We start from the raw sequence: 20,459 nt of genomic DNA on the forward strand, positions 1-20,459 counted from the left end.
TGAGATGTGGTGCTGACAGCCAGTTGCTTAGCAATGTTTGCTGGATTCATTTTTGTTTTTAAACTGCAGCCAGTGGAATAGTTTTAGGTGGAGAGGAATTGTAGTGCTCTGAGGAACCTGTTTCCAGTCACTGCAGGGCTGCAAGCCTGTGCTTGGTTTGGTGGTGATTTCAGCTGGCTAAATGCCACAGCTACTGTGGGCCAGATTGTGTCACAGAATGTCAGGGGCTGGAAGGGACCTTGAAAGCTCATCCAGTCCAACCCCCCTGCCAGAACAGCATCACCTATACCAGATCACACAATACTTGAAGCTTGCTCCCTCTCCACGATCTCAAGAAGTTCTACCTTCCCAGCTAAGCTTGACTCACAGAGCTGCTGAAGAGGGTGCATTTGTGTGTGTGTGTGTCTGAGAGAGAGAAAGCAGGAAAAAAATCTGTGCCAATAGGGCTCTCAAAGACTGAAACAGGCTGCCCAGGGAAATGGCTGAATCTCCAGCCCTGGATGTACTTAAAAGCTGCCTAGATATGGTGCTCAAGGATATGGCATAGTAGTGGCCCTGGTAGTTAGATAATCATTGGACTTGATCTTAGAGGTGTTCTCCAACCATGAAGATTGTATGATGGACAAATGGGAAGAGGTGATGCCTGTAGTGTTGGACTATATGAGCCTTGGAGGTCCCTTCCAACCTAGGCCATTCTATGATTCTGTGTTCCTCTGGAGCAGAGAGCTGCTAGTTTGAGTTCTGAGGGTCCAGAGCAGTCAGGATTTGAAGCACTACACAGGGCTGCACATTCTGCATTGTGTTGGAGCAGCTCTGGTTGGGGTAATTGAAAATACCTAGCTGTGCTGTGCATGGGATGGCTGGGAGGAACCTCTGGGTCCACAGGGGGTTGGTCATGCATCTCAGCTCTGCACACCTTCCATGTCTCCCTGTGTCCCATGCAAAAGACATTTGGCACATGGCAGGTGAAAGCATGTGTAGACATCTGCATGCAGGGCTTCTGGTGGACAAGAAGTTACCCATGGGACAGCAATGTGCTTTGGTGGCCGAGGTGGCCAATGGTATACTTGGGTGCATTAAGAAGAGTGTGTTCAGCAGGTCAGGATGGGGTTCTCCTGGCCCTCTATTCAGATCTACTCAGACCACATCTGGAATATTGTGTCCAGTTCTGGGCTCTCCAGTTCTAGAGGGACAAGGAACTACTGGAGAGAGTCTAATGGAGGACTGGAGCATCTCTGTTACAAGGAAAGGCTGAGAGACCTGAGGCTGTTTAATCTAGAGAAGAGAAGGCTGAGAGGGGACCTTATCAATGTCTAAAAATATCTGTAGGATGACCCTCAAGAGAATGGAGACAGCCTCTGTTCAGTGACACCCAGTGATAGGATGAGAGGCAAGGAACATAAACACAGGAAATTCCATCTCAACAGGAGAAAAAATCTTCTTTACTGTAAGGGTGCTGGAGCCCTGGAACAGCCTGCCCAGGGAGGTTGTGGAGTCTCTTTTTCTGGAGATCTTCAAAACCCATCTGGCTGTGTTCCTCTGTGACTGTTGAATATGATTTCTTCCTCTAAGAGCAGAGGGGTATTCAGTTAGGCAGCTTGCAAGAAAGCTGGTGTCCCTGTATAACCTGTTGAGTTATGGTTGGACTTAAGGATCTTAAAGGTCTTTCCCTAATCTTGCAAACTCTTTGTTTCTATGACCCGCCCAAAGTGGTCCTGCATCACAGAGGTTTTGGGCTTGCTGCTCTCTGGAGGTGCCTTCCAACCGCTAGCATTCTGTGATTCTGTGCTTCATGCAGGTTTTGAAGTGGCTCTGTTTTTAGCTGAGCTGATGATTGCATCCCAGGAGTGGCAAGCAGTCAAGTGCACTGAGAATATTGTAATATCTTCTTGGAAGTGAAGAGCTGGAGAGGGGAAAAGTAGATTTTGACAGCATTGCCTTTGGCTCTGCTTGTTACCATCCCCTTGGACTTCTCACATTGCCTTATCATCCTTCAACTTGCTTGCCTACTGGATGAAAACCATTTTGAGATTAATTGAGGTGAACACTGGGTCTCAACAGCTGGAAATGAATTTCACACCCCATGTACAAATTCATCTATTTCACCCTTCTTGTCTGTTTTCTTGAGAGTCCCCAGCTGAGGGGCTGAATGTCTGGAGGACCATGTGTGGAAAAGCCCACCTTGTTCCACAGGCAGCACAAAGGTGCTGCACAGGGCTCTGCTCTGCTGTGCTCAGCAGTGCCTGAGCATTAGACTTGCAGAAGCTGGTGGGTGCCTCGCAGGTGGCTTGAATTCAAGGGAAGGTCTGCAGGCTGCCTAGAGAGGTTGTGAAGCCTCCTTCTCTGGAGACTTTCCAAACCCACCTGGATGTGTTCCCGTGTGGCCTGCCCTAGGTGATCCTGCTTTGGCAGGGGGTTGGTCTCCGTGTTCCAACCCCTAACATTCTGTGATTCTGTGGCATTAGGCAGGCTGAGCTCGAAGAGTTGAGGGCAGAACCAAACCTAGAGGCTTTTCTGGTGCGCTGCCGCCTTTGCCGTTGCTGACTCTGTGTGTTTCTCTGGTGGGCTCTGGGTGGTAGCTGAGCTAATCCCGTTTCAGGCGTAATGCAGGCTGAGTCCTCAGGGATCCTGTTATTTTTACCCTTTGCTTATTCAGCCACTCTCCTGAGAACTGCTGACTCGGGCTGTGCCGCCCTGCAGAGCAGGACAAGAGCTGGGTGAGCAGGAGCGTGCGTGCGGTGGTCTGCCCGCACCTGATGCCGCTGGGGCAGAAGGGCGGTGGCGCAGCAGCAAGTGGGGCACGTCTGAGCAGCGGTGCCTTCAGTGCTGTGGGGGTGGGTGAACCTCTGCCCATGAGAACAGATGGAGCTGTGCTGTCGAAGATGTGGAGGAGAGGGAATGCTCAAATGCCACCACGTTCCCAGATCCGGTGTCGCTGAAAGCCAGGAGAGGTGTCCTCTTGCAGCCGTCTGTGTGTGCTGCCAGCTGTGCTGTCTTGCACTCTCCTGTCTGAGCTGGGGGTACCCTGTCAGAGTGTGTGAAGCTCTGGAGATAGTGGCCTGGCAGCACCTCCTGTGGGTTGTGGGTGGCTGGATGCAAGGAGGTACAGGACCCTTCTTGCTTTGGGGCTTTGTTATTAGCCTGCTGTATGATTGCGAGCCAGCAGTCACAGAGTTCTCTTAAAGCGTATCACAGTATCCATATAATCATACAATCACCTAGGTTGGAAGAGACCTCCAAGATCATCCAGTCCAACCTAGCACCTAGCCCTATCTAATCAACTAGACCATGGCACTAAGTGCCCCATCCAGTCTTTTCTTGAACACCTCCAGGGACGGAGGCTCCACCACCTCCCTGTGCAGCCCATTCCAATGCCAATCACTCTCTCTGGCAACGACTTCCTCCTAACATCCGGCCTAGACCTCCCCTGGCACAACTTGAGACTGTGTCCCCTTGTTCTGTTGCTGCTTGCCTGGGAGAAGAGACCAACCCTACCTGGCTACAGCCTCCCTTCAGGTAGTTGTACAGTTGTATCCAGAGTATCCCAAAAAGCTTTTCTGTCCCTTGGTCAGTTATTCCAGCTGCTCCATTGTTCTCTGTGCACAGCCAGGGCATTGGTGATTTCATTACAACAGAAAAGATTTATCACACTTGGGCAAAGCCCTTGTATGGGCATCTCTTGCTTGCAGAGCGTGCTTGGAGGCAGAATTAGCTGGGTGAGAGAAGATCTGGTGATCCTGCAGCCTTTCATGATAGATTCATATAACAGTTTGGTTTGGAAGGGACCTTAAAGATCATCTAGTTCCAACCCTCTGGCCTTGGGCAGGGACACCTTCCACTAGATGGTAATGCTGAAGGTCTCATGCAGCTTGACTTTGAACACCTCTGGGGAGGAGGCATCCACAGCCTCCCTGGACAACCTGTTTCAGTGTCTCACCACCCTCATTGGAAAGAATTTCATCCTAATCTCCCCTCCTTCAGCTCAAAGCCATTGCCCTTTGTGCTATCAATACAGGCTCTTGTAAAAAGTCCCTTCCCAGCTTTCCTGTAGGCCCCCTTCAGATGCTGAAAGGTTGCTATAAAGCCTCCCTGAAGCCTTCTCTTCTCCAGGTTGAACAACCGCAACTCAGCCTGTCCCCACAAGGGAGGTGCTCCAGCCCCCTGATGACCTTCTTTGCTTTGTCTGTACCCCCTCCTTCTTGTGCTGGGAATACCAGAACTGGATACAGGACTCCATGTGGGGTGGCAGAAGAGCAGGGTAGAGGGGCAGAATCACCTCACTCATTCTTTGGCTTTAATCTCCCTTCTAATGACAGAGAAGCACAGTGTGACTCTGCAGGTACCCAGCTGAATGGTGGGAGGAGCATTTGAGATGAAACTATCTCCATTAGGAAACAGCATAATAGCTTTTGTCTCCTAGACACCAGACCCCAAGAGGTCAGCACTCAGCACTGTATTTTTGCTTCACTTCCTTAAGCTGAGATCTCTGGGGATGAAGATATGAGAACAGTCCATCAAGCAGAGCTGGGGCTAGTGTGTGTCTTGAGGATGAACTAGAGCTACCTGTCTTGGCCAAGGTTTTGCTTCTGCCATTGATCAGCTGCCTGTTGTGGCCTGAGTTTGAAACCTTCACAGGCTGGGTGATGTCTTATGAGAAAGAATTGTTTATGCTTTTTCTGTGCTATTTCTTGTCCTCTCACTAGACACTTTTGTTATAAGTCCTTCTGCAGCTTTCCTGTAGGCTCCCTTTAGGTATTAGGAAGCAGCTCTAAGGTCCCTTCAGAGCTCTTCACTTCTCTAGGCTGAACAACCCCAGCTCCATCAGCCTATCTTCACAGCATAGTTTGAAGTCATGCCTTGGAGTCATGGACTCTGGTGTGAGATGTTCTGGTCATCGAGGGAATGGGATCTGAAGTGCTGTGAGATGCCTCAGATTTCATAGAATGGCTTGAGTTGGACAGGATCTTAAAGATCATCTAGTTCCAGCCCCCCTGCCTTGAGCAGGGACACTTTCACATTAGTCCAGCTTGCTCAAATCCTCATCCAGCCTGGTCTTAAACAGTTCCAAGGATGAAGTGCCCACAACTCCAGCCAACCTGTTCCAGTGTCTTACCACCCTCATAGTAAAAACCTTCTTCCTAATGTCCAATCTAAATCCACCCTGCTCTACTTTCAAACCACTGACCCTTGTCCTATGACCACAAGCTCTTATCAGAAGTCCCTTCCCATCTCTCCTGTAAGCCCCCTTCCGGTTCTGTATCTCGAGGAGCTGCCTAGAGAAAAGGCAGGCTGAGGGGCACTGGTTACCAATAGCACTGATGGGATGCTTAGGCAAGGGCAGGGGGAGACTGGTGTTCCTTCAGGGGCAGGGATGCTTGTCTTGATCATGGATGACAGGGAAACAACAACGTGACGCCGCTTACTCTGCAGCAGAGGATTTGCAGCGCTGTTCCTCCTGGCTCATTTTTCATTCTTGAGTGAGAGGGATGAGGGCAACTCTTGGGAAGGAGCTGGAGAGTGAGCTAGAGTGTGTGAGGAGCTGATGGCAGTGTCTAGGCAGGTGTTTTGAATGCAGGAGGATGTGTCAGGTAAGTGGCTGTGTTACTCATGTTTTGTCTTTTTCTGGAGGGCAAAGCTAGTTCTGCCTGGAAGTGCTGCGCTAGGAGCATGACTTATGGCACCTGTCTGCACAGCCAGCAGAACCCGTTCCTGAGCTGTGCTCCTGGCTAAAAGGGATCTGCAGTGGACCCCACAGGGGCCTGACTGCAGGCAGTGAGGGTGATTCTGCACTATTCCAGCAAACACCATGGTGTAATGTTACATTTCTTACTCCTGTGTTTTTCTTCTCCCGCTGTTCCTTGTTCCAGCCCCACTGTGACTCTCTGGGTCACAGGACTGGACAGGCATCCTCCTGTCTAAGAAGCTCATTCAGGAGCAGCCTCCACACCAGAGGTCCCTTCTGTAGACCTTTATTTTAGTTGGACTAACGTTTTGCTTGCCCAAACCTGCTGTTTCCAAGGGAAAAGCAGGCTGAAAACAGCTTCACTTTCCCTCTCCCAGTGATAGATCTCCTTCACCTAAGATACTCTGGGTTTGCTTCCTCTTGAGATGATTTTACTTTCCTTCTGGAAATTCCCCACCCACCCATTGCATTTTGCATGCAACAAGTAGTTCTGGGTCGAGCTGAAATGACCTCCCCTTGTCCTCGTCCAGCTCCTCCATACACTCTGCTTGCATCCCAGCCCTGTTCTCAGCAGTCTTTGTGCCCTGTACCCCACAGTGAGGGCTGTGGTGCAAGCACCATGGGGATCTTCTTCCCTGCAGTTCCCGTGGGATTTAGTTCAGTGGCTGGTTCTCTCTGTGAGAACAGGCTTGTCATTGGGATGGAAGAGTTAGGAGAGCCCTTGGGATTTCCCTCTTGCTATGTAGATTTGGGCAGCAGAGCAGAGAAGGAAGAGACTGCCTCAGAGCTGGTACTGGAGGTGGTGCCTGGGGAGAAGGGGCTTGGACTGGTGCTCTGGTGCCAGAGCTGCGAAGCTCTTGGCTGCGTTAGAGCACCTTGGTGCCTTGGTTTAAAGCATCCCCTGTACCCAAGGGCAGAAAATAGGGCAGGCCCAACATGTGCACCCTTTGGAGCAGGATTTGGCCTCTGTAAATATTCTACAATAGGTTAGTTTGTGTTGAATCACAGAACGGTGAGGGTTGGAAGGGGCCTCTGGAGATCTAATCCAAGCCCTCTGCTGATGCAAGTTCACCTAGATCAGGTTGCCCAGGATGACAAAGTGCAGGTGAGATCTCTCCAGTGAAGGAGACCCCACAGCCTCTCTGGGCAGCCTGCTCCAGTGCTCTGGCACCCTCAAAGTAAAGGAATTTCTCCTTAAGTTCAAGTGAAACCTCCTATGTTCTAATTTGTACTTGCTGCCCTTGTCCTGTCACTGGGCACCACTGAGAAGAGCCCAGCCACATCCTTCTGCCCCCCACCCTTGTAACTATTGATCAACATTGATCAATTCCCCTCTCAATCTGCTCTTCTCCAGGTTGAAGAGCCCCAGGTCTCTTAGCCTCTCCATAGGAGAGATGTTCCAGTGCCCTCAGCATCCTCATGGCCCTCGGTTTGAGTCTCTCCAGTATTTCCCTGTCTCTCTTGAACTGGGGAGCCCAGAATACTCTGTGTGGTCTCACCAGGGCAGAGTCAAGGGAGAGGAGAGCCTCCCTTGACCTGTTGCACACACTCTTCTTAATGCATCCCAGGATGCCATTGCTCTTGGCCACATTAATGGCTCATGGGGAACTTCTTGTCCCCCAGCACTGCCAGACCCTTCTCCACAGAGCAGCTTCCCAGCAGGGCAAGCCCTCCCCTGTCCTGGTGCAGCAGGAGCTGCTGTTTGGGTGCTCTGTTAGCCCAGAGCTGAGATGCTGTCTGTCCATCAATGCCATTGCCATGTCTCTCAGTCCTCTGGGGAAGGACAGAGCTGGTATTGCCAGGGCTAATTATTCCCAAGGACAGAAGACTTGATGAAAAATGAACCTTTTTCAAAACCAGAGCCTCACTTAATGAGCTGGTGACACATTCAGCCAGAGATACCAGCCGGAGAGCTGCTGCTCTTTCTGCATGTCCCTGTCACCGTGGCGGCGCTCCGGCCCTCTGATCACCTTGGTGGATATGATGCCCACCTGACCCGTGCCAAAGGGCCTGCTGAAGACTTGGTGATGGACATCCCTTCGTCTGTAAGTGCTTCAGCATCGGCGAGGTGCCGTCCATCACTCTGTGCCTGCGACTGCTCTAACGTATCGAGCACTTGGTCTGTGGTTATTACCTGCCATCGATTACTTTGATAACTTGCTCCAAGTAATCCTGACTGAATGAAGCTGTTTGTTTAACTTCCCTGCTCCTCCTGCCATTTCTATTGACCCAATATGTTAGCGTGGGCTGAAATCGAAGTCAAGTATTGGTAAGTGATGGAACTAATTTCTGAGGCTTGTTGCTATTGGTAATTAAGGCCATGAGGCAGTTTCTTCCATCAAACCCTTGTTTGGTTGGTTTTTTCACTGCCCTGCACCTTATAGGCCTGTTCCTGTCGGCTGTCCTCAAAGGGTGATCACAGGCAATGCTTTGGGGCCATCTGGGGAGATTTCATAGATTCAGAGAATGATTTAGGTAGGAAGGGACTTTAAAAAACATCTAGTTCCAAGCCCCCTACCATGGGCAGGGACACTTTCCACTGGAGCAGGTTGCTCAAGGCCTTGTCCAACCTGTCCCTGAACACCTCCAGGGACGGGACATCCACAACCTCCCTGGGTAACCTGTTCCAGTGTCTCACCACCCTCACTGGAAAGAATTTCATCCTAATCTCCAGTCTAAATCTCCTCTCATCCAGTTTCAATCTGTTCCCTTTCATCCTATCACTACAAGCCTTTGGAAAAAGTCCCTTCATGGCTTTCTTGTAGGCCCCTTTCAGGTAATGGAAGGCTGCTTTGAGGTCTCCCCAGAGTCTTCTTTTCTCCAGGCAAAACTTTCTCAGCCTGTCCATATAGGGAAAGTGCTTCAGTCATAGAATCAACCAGGTTGGAAGAGACCTCCAAGATCATCCAGTCCAACCTAGCACCCAGCCCTGTCCAGTCAACTGCACCATGGCACTAAGTGCCTCAGCCAGGCTTTGCTTGAAGACCGCCAGGGACAGCAACTCCAGCACCTCTCTGGGCAGCCCATTCCAATGCCAATCGCTCTCTCTGCCAACAACTTCCTCCTAACATCCAGCCTATACCTCCCCTGGCATGACCTGAGACTGTGTCCCCTTGTTCTGTTGCTGGTTGCCTAGCAGGAGAGACCAACCCCACCTGGCTACAGCTTCCCTTTAGGTAGTTGCAGACTAGTCCTTTAAACTGGACACATTACTGCCACTGAAAGCATTACAGATCTCTGCATGCTTGAAGTCTTTTTGAGCTCTTGCAGCACAGAGTGGAGATTGTACTTTTCCAATTATGATTAAGGAGTTGTTGTGGGGAATGGGGGCTTGGCTTTGTTTTGCCACATGGTGCCAGGAGGCTCTGGTCAGAAAGCATCCTCCTTAATGAGTCTTTGCATCTGTGGTTCTGACCATCTGAACTGTAATTCTGGGATTTCCTGGCATGTAAAGATCTTCAATAAAGGATCTGTGGCTGAAATGTGTCCAAAAAGAGCAAGCAAGCTGGGGAAGGGCCTTGAACACAAACCTTATGAGGAGTGGCTGAGAGAGCTGGGCTTGTTCAGCCTTCAGAGAGGAGGCTGAGGGGAGACCTCATCACCCTCTACAGCTTCCTCAAAGGAGAGTGGAGTGAGGTGGGGGTTGGTCTCTTCTCACATGCAACAAGTGAACAGGATGAGGAAATGGTCCCAGGTTGCGCTGGGGGAGGTCAGGTTGAGGATTAGGAACAATTCCTTCACAGTGAGGGTTCTTAGGTGTGGGAACAGGCTGCCCAAGGAGGTGGAGGGGTCACCATTCCTGGAGGTATTTAAATATTCGAAGATGTGATGCTCAAGGAAATGGTGTAGTGATACTGGCTGAATAGTAGTAGTGGGATTGCAAGTTCTAGGAGTGCTTGGACTTGATGATCTCAGAGATCTCTTCCAATCTCAACAGTTTTATGATCCCAGGAAGGTGCAAGGTGCCAGATTTTGCTTCTAATGTCATCAAGTGAAAACCTTTGATATCAGCTCTGGTGTTCCAGTAAAAGTGGCATCAGATATTTGGCCACAATGTCAAATTCTACTGAAAACAAAGAAGGTTCTGTTTTTTTTGACCCTGTAATTTCCTTCACCCCACACACACTTTTGTTGGTTTCTGTTTTCTTTTTGCTTCAGTTGTGAGGAGAGATGGGGGGGGGAGGGTGGGGGAGGAGGCCCAGAAACAAGGCAGACCCTGAGTCTGTGCAGAGGGCCCTAGAAGTCTGAATTATTCATGAGCTGCTTTGAAGATCAAGACAAACAGTCTGCTTTAACTTGGTTTTAAATACAGCCCTGCAATTCTCTCTTTCCAGGAGCTTCTCTTTTTATTCTCCTCTTCTTCTCCAAAGACAAAAATCCATCCAGCAATTTCTTTTTTTTTGGGGGGTAATAAATTATAAATGCATCATCTCATCAGTTTGGAGGTTTGCAGGCAGCAGCACATCATGTGCACAGTAGGTTATTTTTGCCTTCTTGCATTTCCCCCTTTCTTCAAATTTAGCTGTTTGATTAATTTTTTAGATCTCTATCTTGCAGGGATGAGAAAGGAAGGAAGAAAGGAAAGAAGGAGACCTAAGAAGGCAGCGAGTTAGAGGAAATACTAATTGTGTGCTAGCACTGCTTTGCTTGCCAGGAGCTGTGTAGGAAAGTGTCCTTTTTGGTCAGCTCCAGAAGACTGAGCTCCTCAGGTCAACCCATAAGCTGATTTGAAGCCGGGTGCCCATTTGCAGGTGCCTGTCCTCGTGGGCAGCCTGCGCGGTGAGCCCCTGCCAAGGCTTGGAGCTGCCTTCAGGCAAGTGCTTCACGTTCTTGGTAGCACATCGGCTTCAGAAGAACACAGAGGCTGAAGGAGAGCTCTTTCATCAGTGGCTACATCTTCCCCTGCCTGCAGAAGGGTTCCTCTTTTTAACCTGTTTTCCAGTGGTTTTGTGGTAGCATGCACTGAGGAGGGGAGACGCGGGGACTTGGCCAGCTTTTTCTAGGAGCCAAATCTACAGCCAGAACCGGTTTAGGCCAGTGTTTTCCTGGTGGTCTTCCTTAACAGTTTTATCCAATTACATCTAGGTAAAGCCAGCTAAGTAACTTCTTGATATCTCTGAGTATCTGTTGCAGATGTGCTTCCTCACCCTTGCTCAAAGCCTTGCACACGCCCCAGACATCTGCTCAAGCAGAGGTTCCTCTCTGTGGGTGGCCTCTGTTTCTCCCAGCTCCAGCAGCCTCCTTGGGGATTTTTCAGTCCCTTTTTGGAGTGCAAGCCTGAGGTGCATGCCAGTCCATCACAGAGACCTGCCAACCTTTCTCAAGGGTGTGTTTTCACTTTGGCAAGTCACACTTGAGCTGGCATCCCCTGCAGTACCATGGCATCACCAAGTGGCATCTGACTCCTCATCCCTTCTTTCCTTTTGGCACAGCTGCTTTCCAGAGTCTTCCACCTTCCAGTTCTTTTTTTTCAGCCCCTCTTTTAGTGTTTTGGTAGCACTACCCTGTCCCTAATTCCTGCCAGCCCGAGGTGGACCTGCTAAGACCAGGATAGCTACAAAAGGGTCTGTATCTGGTGGCAATCTCTGCTCTTCCTGTCGTGCTGTAAAGCCTATATAGGTGCTCTGGGCAGTGACATTCACGCTCAGGTTGTGGTGTGGCCTTCTGGAATGGTCAGCATCAAAGCTCTTGGTGCTGTGGAGGAAACCCCAGAGATTTCTTTGTATTTCTTTGTCCCAGGATGTGCAGGGATCCCAATACAGGATGTGCAGGCAGCCTGTTTGCTGCTAGCACTTAGCATGGCACCAGGTGCCAGCCAGTGCATGGTGATGCTGGGCTACAGAGATGATGAAGGGACTGGAACATGTCTGGCAAGGAAAAGCTGAGAGACCTGGGGCTGTTGAATCTGGAGAAGAGAAGGCTGAGAGGAGATGTTATCAATGTTTATTAAAATCTGAAGGGTGGGTGTCAAGAAGAAGGTGTCAGTCTCTTTTCACTGGTATCCTGTGAGAGGACAAGGGACAATGGATACAAACTGGAGCACAGGAATTTTCACCTCAACACAAGGAGAAACTTCTTTGCTCTGAGGGTGCTGGAGCACTGAAACAGGCTGCCCAGAGAGGCTGTGGAGTCTCCTCTGGAGACTTTCAAGACCCGTCTGGATGTGTTCCTGGGTGACCTGCCCTAGGTGATCCTGCTTTTGCAGGGGGGTTAGACTAGATGATCTCTGGAGGGTCCCTTCCAATCCCTAACATTCTGTGATTTCAGCAATCGGAAAACAAAACCCAACCAAAACAAAAAACCAACCCTCAGACTGCCATTGGTTTCCTGAAAATCAGAATCATAGAAGAGTTTGGGTTGGAAGGGACCTCAAAGCTCATCCAATTCCAACCCCCCACCATAGGCAGGGTCACCTCCCACTAGAACAGGTCACTCGAGGCCTCATCCAACCTGAGCTTGAACACCTCCAGAGAGGGAGTGTCTGCAACCTGTGCCAGTGTCTCACCACCCTCACTGTGAAGAACTTCCTAACATCTAGTTTAAATTTACCCTTTTCCAGTGTAAACCCATTACCTCTTGTCCTGGTGTTACAAGACCTTTTAAATAGTCTCTCCCCAGCCTTCCTGTAGGCCCTTTTCAGATACCTGAAGGCCAGTCTAAGGACTCCATGAAGCTTTCTCTTCTCCAGGCTGCAGAGCTCCAACTCTCATAGCTTGTCCTCATAGCAGAGCTGCTGCAGCCCTCTGAGCATCTTCGTCGCCTCCTCTGGACTGGCTCCAACAGTTCTATGTCCTTCTTGTGTTGGGGGTTCCAGAACTGCACACAGTACTCCAGGAGGGGTCTGAGGAAAGCAGAGTAAAGGGGCAGAATCCCCTCCCTTGCCCTGCTGGCCATGCTTCTCCTGCCGCAGCCCAGGACGTGGCTGCTGTCTGTCTCTGCATGCACATTACTGGCTCATGTTGAGCTTTTCATCATCCCAAACCCCGAAGAAAGGCCATTGGTTTGGGTTTTGTTTTGGGGTGGGTGTGTTTTGTTTGGTGTTTGTTTTGGTTTGTTTCTCTGGGTTTTTTCTTGGTGGCAGTGTTGTGCCCTCTGAAGTGCCCCCAGCAGCATGCTCGATGCAGGCAGTGCCAGCACACGGCTCCGAGTGGGTTGAGTTTCCTTATTACAGCCATTCTCAGGCTATGCTCTGCAATCCACACTCACAGCCAGGTATTAAATTGAAATTACCCCAGATGTAATTGTCACACAAAATAATTCTGGACATGCTGGATTTCATGCTTTTGCAAGCCTGCGGGTTTATTACCCAGCCCGAGTGCCAAGAAAGCCACTGGTAGGGAGCAGCTCGCATGGAAATCTATCTTCTGGGGAGCTGTGAGAGGTTTTAGCTGAGCTTATGCTTGGGGGAAGAAGGGAAAAAAGAAAAGGGACTGACTAGAGGAGGCTTTGAAAGGGCTTCTCAAAAAGGATCCAGGGGTAGAATTCTTGGCAAGGACAGTCAGAGCTCCACAGGGACCCCAAAGGAGCCTTGGCAGGTGCAGCAGCTCAACCTAACCCTTTTCAGGCTGCTTTTTCATAGAATCAAGCAGGTTGGAAGAGACCTCCAAGATCATCCAGTCCAACCTAGCACCCAGCCCTATCCAGTCAACTGGACCATGGCACTAAGTGCCTCAGCCAGGCTTTGCTTGAACACCTCCAGGGATGGTGACTCCACCACCTCCCTGGGCAGCCCTTTCCAATGCCAATCACTCTCTCTGCCAACAACTTCCTCCTAACATCCAGCCTAGACCTCTCCCAGCACAACTTGAGACTGTGTCCCCTTGTTCTGTTGCTGGTTGCCTGGCAGAAGAGACCAACCCTACCTGGCTACAGCCTCCCTTCAGGTAGTTGTAGACAGCAATGAGGTCTGCCCTGAGCCTCCTCTTCTGCAGGCTGCACACCCCCAGCTCCCTCAGCCTCTCCTCACAGGGCTGTGCTCCAGGCCTTTCACCAGCTTTGTTGCCCTTCTCTGGACACCTTCCAGCACCTCAAAATCTCTCTTCAATTGAGGAGTCCAGAACTGGACACAGTACTCAAGATGTGGCCTGACCAGTGTTGAGCACAAGAGACTTTTGGGGTAGGTTTGTCCATCCTGTGGTGCCACTACTGGTTCCAGAGGTGAACTGAGACTGGGGGTGCTTGGAAGGGTGTTGTCTTTTTATGTAGCATCAGCACAGGTATTCGTGGAATGGTTTAGGTTGGAAGGGAGCTTAAAGATCATCTAGTTCCAAACCATGGCCAGGGACACTTCCCAGGAGGCCAGGTTGCTCAAGGCCTCAGACATCAGTCCCATCTTTGGGATGTGACAAGCCTTATTAGATAGAAGTCAGGGCTGAGTGGCAGAGCCAGAGGCTCTTGGGGCTGCTTGTCTACAACATTTCAGTGTTCCCCACGTGGATGTTGTCTAGTTAGGCTGATCTGGTGCTTCAGCATCTGGGGTTTTAAAAGCAAGTTGCTATCACACACGAGGAGCCTTCACACTCCTGGCAGGCTCAGCCAGCATGCAGTATTCCCTGGCAATCCCACTGGTGGGTGATGCAGCGCACATCCACCACAGCTTTGTTTATTAGCTCCTTAATTATTGTAATCACACCACTGAAGTATTGATGACTTTGTGTTCTCCATCCTCTTTCACTCTGCTCCAGAAATAGCTTCCCTTGGTTGCTCCCCAGACCCCTTCCTGCTGTGGAGCTGGGAGTGGGTGGAAGGACACACGTCTGGGAGCAGTTAGGAGATAATGGTGCAGAAATAGCACAGGGAGAGCAGTTGTGGTAGGCAGGCTGGGGCTGAGCCTGGTAAAACAGGCACCAGACAATAGCAGCAGCAGCAGCTTCTCACTCATCATGCCAGCTTAGGAAAGCTCAGCTGAAGTTGCTTACTGAATGATGCAAGGAGCCACAGGGACCTAGATGAGCAGCTCAGGGCATGACCCAGTTCTGCTTAGTAATTCAGAAACTCTCTGTCTTTAGAACTCCTGAGATGGAGCTTTGATGAATGAGGATAGTGTTGCACAGGGCAATGCCTGAGAGTTTTCTACTGCATGCAGAGTGGACGTGCAACTTTAGTGTCCTTTGAGGATGGACCTAGAATTAGAATCAGTTGAATGATAGATTTTAGGAGTTGATGGCTGTGCTGAAAGGACAGGGCAGTGGTGAGAAATCTGCTTTGGTCAAGTCAAGGCAGGATTTGGGAAGGGTTTTGATGAGAGACAGCAGCTACTGATTTAGTGTGAGCTTGCCTCTCTCAAGATGTAGGCTTTTTTCCTTACCTTTGGAGTCATTTCACCTCTCCTGCAATCTTTTGTCTTTCATGTAGGGCTGCTTTGTAAATATCCAGAAATGCAATTTCAAAATGAGAGGGTGAAAAACTTAATTAAAAAGCACACCTCAGGCATTTTGGCAATGTGCTGTGCTGCTAGCTTAAACCAGTAATATTTGGCTACCCTTACTTGCTTTTTCCTCCCCAGTCCTACCTTCATTTTTCTTTACCTTGAGTGGTCCAGTGCTTTGGGGAAGCAAACTGATGGCTTGCTGAAAGCCTGATCTAGGGTAGGGTGTCCCTGCCCATGGCAGGGGGGTTGGAACTAGATGATCCTTGAGGTCCCTTCCAACCCTGAATGATTCTATGGTTGTTCAGTCCTCTTCCTTGCTTCATTTGAGAGTATGAAGAGTAGCATCTGGGCAGTGGCACAAGAGGAGGTGAGCAGCACGTGGATGGGAAGGGACATGGTGGCTGTGAGGGAGAGCTCCTCAGGCTGGGCATGGAGTGCCCTCCTGCCACTGGGGTGTCATCTTTAAGGCCATCACAGAGACCAACAGGGACCTGGAAAGAGCAGCATGGAGGTGTAAGAGGTGTATCTGGATTTCCTGAGCCAGGAATATGTTGGCATTATTCAGTAAAGCCACGAATTTCATCAGCTAAAGGTCAGAGTAATTACAGAGTCTACAACATTTCCTCCTGGGAAGGAGGCAGCAGGGACTGTGTTTACAGCTGTGGCTTTTCACCTTCTGCGGGCTGGCCTGGAAGGTGTTAAGTCCCAGTCTTCCCTGTAGTCGGATGGTGCCAGTAAGGTGGAATGAATAAGGAAGGAGTCAGTTCAGAACTAGGACTTGGCTCACCTCTCAGCCAGCTGGTGGAAACTGCAGCCTTGGGAGGTGGTATTGAGGTGGCTGGGAGTCGGCACTGCGGCGATGCTCTTACCTCTGCCAGTGCCACCAGCCAGGTGGGCATGACAGTGTCTGGGCCTCTGCCTCGGTTCTGGAAAGCAAAAACCCCTTCATGATAGCTCAGTACTTCTGAGATGACACCAAAAGCCTCACAAAGCCACTGAGGCATCTTGAGACTTGCAGCTGGTCTTCTGCAAACATCTCAGCTGTGCTTTGCCTTTGGTGTGAGAGGCTAATTTCTGACCCCGTCGAGCTAGCATCAGCCAGGAGGATCTTTGCTGAAAGTGGTGCTGCCCTGAATGGTCTGAAAAGGGTCCCACTTCCTCCCAGCTGAACCTCATGAGGTTCAACCAGAGCAAGTGCAGGGCACCTGAGCAGGAACAATCCTCACTATCAATGCAGAGTGGGGGATGAGGTGGCAGAAATCAGCCCTGTGGAAAAGGATTTGGGGGTGCTGATGGGTGAGAAGCTGGACATGAGCAGACAGTGTGAGCTTGCAGCACAGAAGGCAAATCACATCCTGGGCTGCATTAAAAGATGCTTGGCCAGCAGACCCAGAGAGATGATTCTGTGCTCTGGTGAGATTTCACCTGGAGTACTGTGTCTAGCTCTGAAGCTCTCAATATGGGAAAGATATGGACATGATGGAGTGGGTCCAGAGGAGGGTCATGAAAATGGTCAGGGGCTTGGATCACCTCTGCTATGAGGACAGGCTCAGGGAATTGAGGGTGTTCAGCCTGGAGAAGAGAAGGCTCTGGTGAGACCTAAGTACCTTCCAGTAGCTGAAGTGGACTACGAGAAGGATGAAAAGAGACTGCTTACAAAGGCCTGTGGTGATAGGATAAGGGCCAAGGGCTTTCAGAACAGAGATGATCAGATCTAGATTGGATGTAAGGAACAGGTTCTTTACTATAAGGGTGGTGGAACACCAGAACAGATTGTCCAGGGAGGTGGTTGAGGCCCCATCCCTGGAGATATTCAAGGTGAGGCTCAGCAAGGCTCTGGGCAACCTGATCTAGTGGAGGATGTCCCTGCTGACTGTGGAGGGGGGTTGAACTGGATGTCCTTTGGAGATCCCTTCCAACCCAGACCACTCTGTGATTCCTGTTTGTGGGGGAAGCTCTGCGTGCTAGCTGCAAAGCAGTGTTTAGAGAGAAGGACTGCAAGCTGGGTGCCTCCTTTCTCAGCTGTTAATGACAGTTAAGCCCTTTTTGCTGCTTTAATCCTTAATGAATTATTTGGCAGTTTGTGGACTCCTTCAGAAAAGATTCACACAGAAAAGGCTTGTTTTGGTAATAGAGGCTGGTGGACCAGCTAAGATGCCAATTAAAATTCCAGTCTCTGAAATGGCCTTTTCCCTTTTTTCTCCTCCCCAGGTGTACAACTTTGCACTACCGCCAGGACCTCCCACCAACCAGTGTCATCATCACCTTCCACAACGAGGCCAGGTCAGCCTTGCTCAGGACCATTCGGAGGTAAGAGCTCCTGGTTGGCTGGAGATGCTCTAATCTAGAAACCATCTTAAAGTAGAGTGAGGGGACTAGAAGTTTTCCTGCATAAAGGCAGAATCTGCACTCATGGCAGCAGCAGGGCTGTACCTACATCTCATCCCAGCTCTCCAAGGGCAGCTGTTGTTCTGCAGATGCCTGCCCTGCTGCTGCTCTTTGAGGCTCTCCCATCAAGTGCCAGCAAGGCTTGCTTATTGAGAAACCCTAACGATGCTTATGCAGAGTAGAGTTTCAAGGATGATTTCTCTGTTCCTCTGGATACACAGTGGAGGGCTCTGGGCATGTGGCCATTCCTTCATTTGTGGCTCTCTTGTGCTGTAGTGCATAGAGTGAAGGCTTTGTTTTCATCAGAGGCTGTGGAAGTTGCTGCTTAATCCCAACGTGTGCCTTGAATCTGCAAGTTCTCTTGTAGGAGGATTTACTGGGCTTTGAGGGGTTTGGCTCCAGGTTTCAGCTGGTGAGTTCCTCTGTAGGGAGCTTGGGTGTGCTCTGCTCTGTAGTACCAAATGTTTTGCAGATCACAGAATCATAGAATGGTGGGGGTTGGAAGGGACCTCTGGAGATCATCCAGTCCAAGCCCCCTGCCAGAGCAGGATCACCTAGGGCATGTCACACAGGAATGCATATAGGCAGGTCTTGAAAGGCAAGGAGACTCCACAACCTGTCTGGGCAGCCTGCTCCAGTACTCCATCACCCTCACAGCAAAGAAGGGTTTCCTCATGTTGAGCTGAAACTTCTTGTGTTCCAGTATGTATCCATTGCTCCTTGTTCTATCAAAGGACACCATAGAAGAGAGACTGGAACCTTCTTGACACCCACTCTTCAGATATGTATAGACATTAATAAAGTCTCCTTTCAGTCTTATTTTCTCCAGGCTAAACAGCCCCAGGTCTCTCAGCCTTCCCTCATCAGATAGATGTTCCACTTCCTTCATCATCCTCACAGCCCTCCCTTGGATACTTTCTAGTATATCCCTGTCTGTCTTGAACTGGGAAGCCCAGAACAGGACACAACACTCCAGCTGATGCCTTACCAGGGAAGAGCAGAGAGGGAGAAGAACCTCCCTTGACCTACTGGACACACTCTTCTTAATGCACGTTGCTGCCCTGTGGATAACTTGTCCACCAGCACTCCAAGCTCCTTCTCTGTGGGGCTGCTTTCCAACAGGTCAGCCTCTAACCTGTGCTAGTGCATGGTGCTGTTGCTCCCCAGGGGCAGGACTCTACACCTGTCCTTGTTGCACCTTGTCAGGTTCCCCTTTGCCCAGCTCTCCAGCCTCTCCAGATCTCATGCCCACGTAGTGATGCTTGTTGCCTGCTGCAAGCTTTGTCAGTTAAACCATGGCATCCCCACAGACCTCCTACCACTGCTGGTACTGGTCAGACTGGGCAGTCAGGTTGTCTGGGGGGGCAGGGTTTCAGCTGTGCCCTGTTCACCCCTGTGTCCTCACTGGGCTCTTCTCTGGAAGCAGCATTCTTCCTTGAGTGAGGGCAGGGGCGCCACAAGTGAGTTTGACAGTCCTGAAATTGAATTTCTGCCCTACTTTATGGTTCCATGCCCAATCCCATCTCCTTTGCTTCACTCTTAATAATCTGTCCCAGCTTTCTCTTCAGGGTGTGTAGATTCTGGATGTACATAGCACTGACACTTGGTGCTGTGTACCAGCTCCTTGGTCCTGAACCTTCTCTTCCACCTTTGCAGTGCCTGGCATGGGTTTGCCATTCTCTAGAAGCCTTTGTAACAGATGCAGCCAGGCAAAGCCAAGTGAGGTCCTCTAGCCCCTGACATACAGAGTGCTTATAGCAGGTACAGTGAAGGGATGGACTTCAGTCTCACTTCTGCCCATAGCCCCACCTTTGACTTTCCTGGCAGGTAGGGTCAAGAGTGATGTTGTCACTTCAGAGATGGTAGAGCCATCATGTGGCATTTATGCCTGGATTCTCCATGTCTGGCTTCATTAGAAAGCTGCTCACTGTAGTGACAGCACAGTTAGAAACACAAGTAGTTTGACTTGTTCCTCTAACATACTGTCCTCTGAAGTGTACAGCTGTAAAAAGACTTTCTTCCTTGTTCCTCTTCTTTTCTTTGCTTGACTTGATTTATTGGCTTTACTGCCTGCCTTATCCAGCTGCATGTGATTTCTACCACAGCTCTGAGCCCGTGCACTGCTCTTCCCCACTCGCCTTCCCTAACTGTTCCACCACTCATGTTCTTGTCTCTGGGGAGGTTTTCCCCAGCTCTGGGGCCCTTTCTGAGCCTGCTTTCCTGATTTCCCAATGGTGCCAGAGCCCTGAGGAGCATCTCACAGAGCTACACTGCAGAGGCAGGCTCAGTTAATGAGGAATTGAGATGACAGCCTTGGGTCCACATCTCATCTGCCTCATCCTGGGATGAGATCCTGAGCTGACCCTCTTTATTCTGCCCCCTACAGTTTGGAGGTGGCCTCCTGGCCTCGGGGTTGGCATTCTTTCTCCTGGATCCAGTACTCCCCCTCGAACTGGCCCTAGAAGTGGCAGCCCTTGGTGGCAAGTCAACGCTCTTCTCTCTGGCCATGACTGTGCAGTATTACCACTTCCTTATCTCTTTTTGGACCCAGCTGAGAGCTTGTCTGTCTCTTCAGCCTCTGTAGATCAATTTGCTGTGCCTTCTGACTGCTCTGGTCCTGTCACCTCCTTACCCCCCTCCCTTGCTCAACAAATGCTCAGTTTAATTAGATCTTCAGCTAACTCCATCCCTGGGTGGCTATAACAACATGGATCATTTTCCATGGCCAGTCAAAACAAACTCTATCATCCTGATGTTGCTTTGTGCCTTTCAGAGCAGTTTGTAGCCAAGTATCTCCAAGCACTCTGAGCACAGCAGTTGAGTAAAGTGGGCAGCTCCTTCTATCCTGTTCTTCTCAGTGCCTTCTTGGTATAACCCAGGAGACAGACTAGGGGACAGTGAGGCAATTTGTCTGTATTTGGTGGAAGATTTTGGGCTGCAAACCTGGTTGCCTGACTTCAAGCAAGTTGAGTTTTCCATCCTCATTGCAAAAGCAGTGTTCTCAGGGAACCACCACAG

General features: G+C 50.1%; 1 protein-coding gene across 4 annotated transcripts in view; it reads left to right on the forward strand.

The window, feature by feature from the left end:
• Nucleotides 1-20,459, forward strand: part of GALNT14 (polypeptide N-acetylgalactosaminyltransferase 14) — a 121,988-nt gene that overhangs the window by 50,173 nt on the left and 51,356 nt on the right. For all 4 annotated transcript variants that reach the window (XM_064164335.1, XM_064164336.1, XM_064164337.1 and 1 more), the window contains one exon: nucleotides 17,265-17,363. In XM_064164335.1, the coding sequence (XP_064020405.1) occupies nucleotides 17,265-17,363 (99 nt within the window). The remainder of the gene's footprint in view (nucleotides 1-17,264; nucleotides 17,364-20,459) is intronic.

This window comes from Pogoniulus pusillus, chromosome 25, assembly GCF_015220805.1.
Source record: "Pogoniulus pusillus isolate bPogPus1 chromosome 25, bPogPus1.pri, whole genome shotgun sequence".
Lineage (NCBI taxonomy): Eukaryota > Metazoa > Chordata > Aves > Piciformes > Lybiidae > Pogoniulus > Pogoniulus pusillus.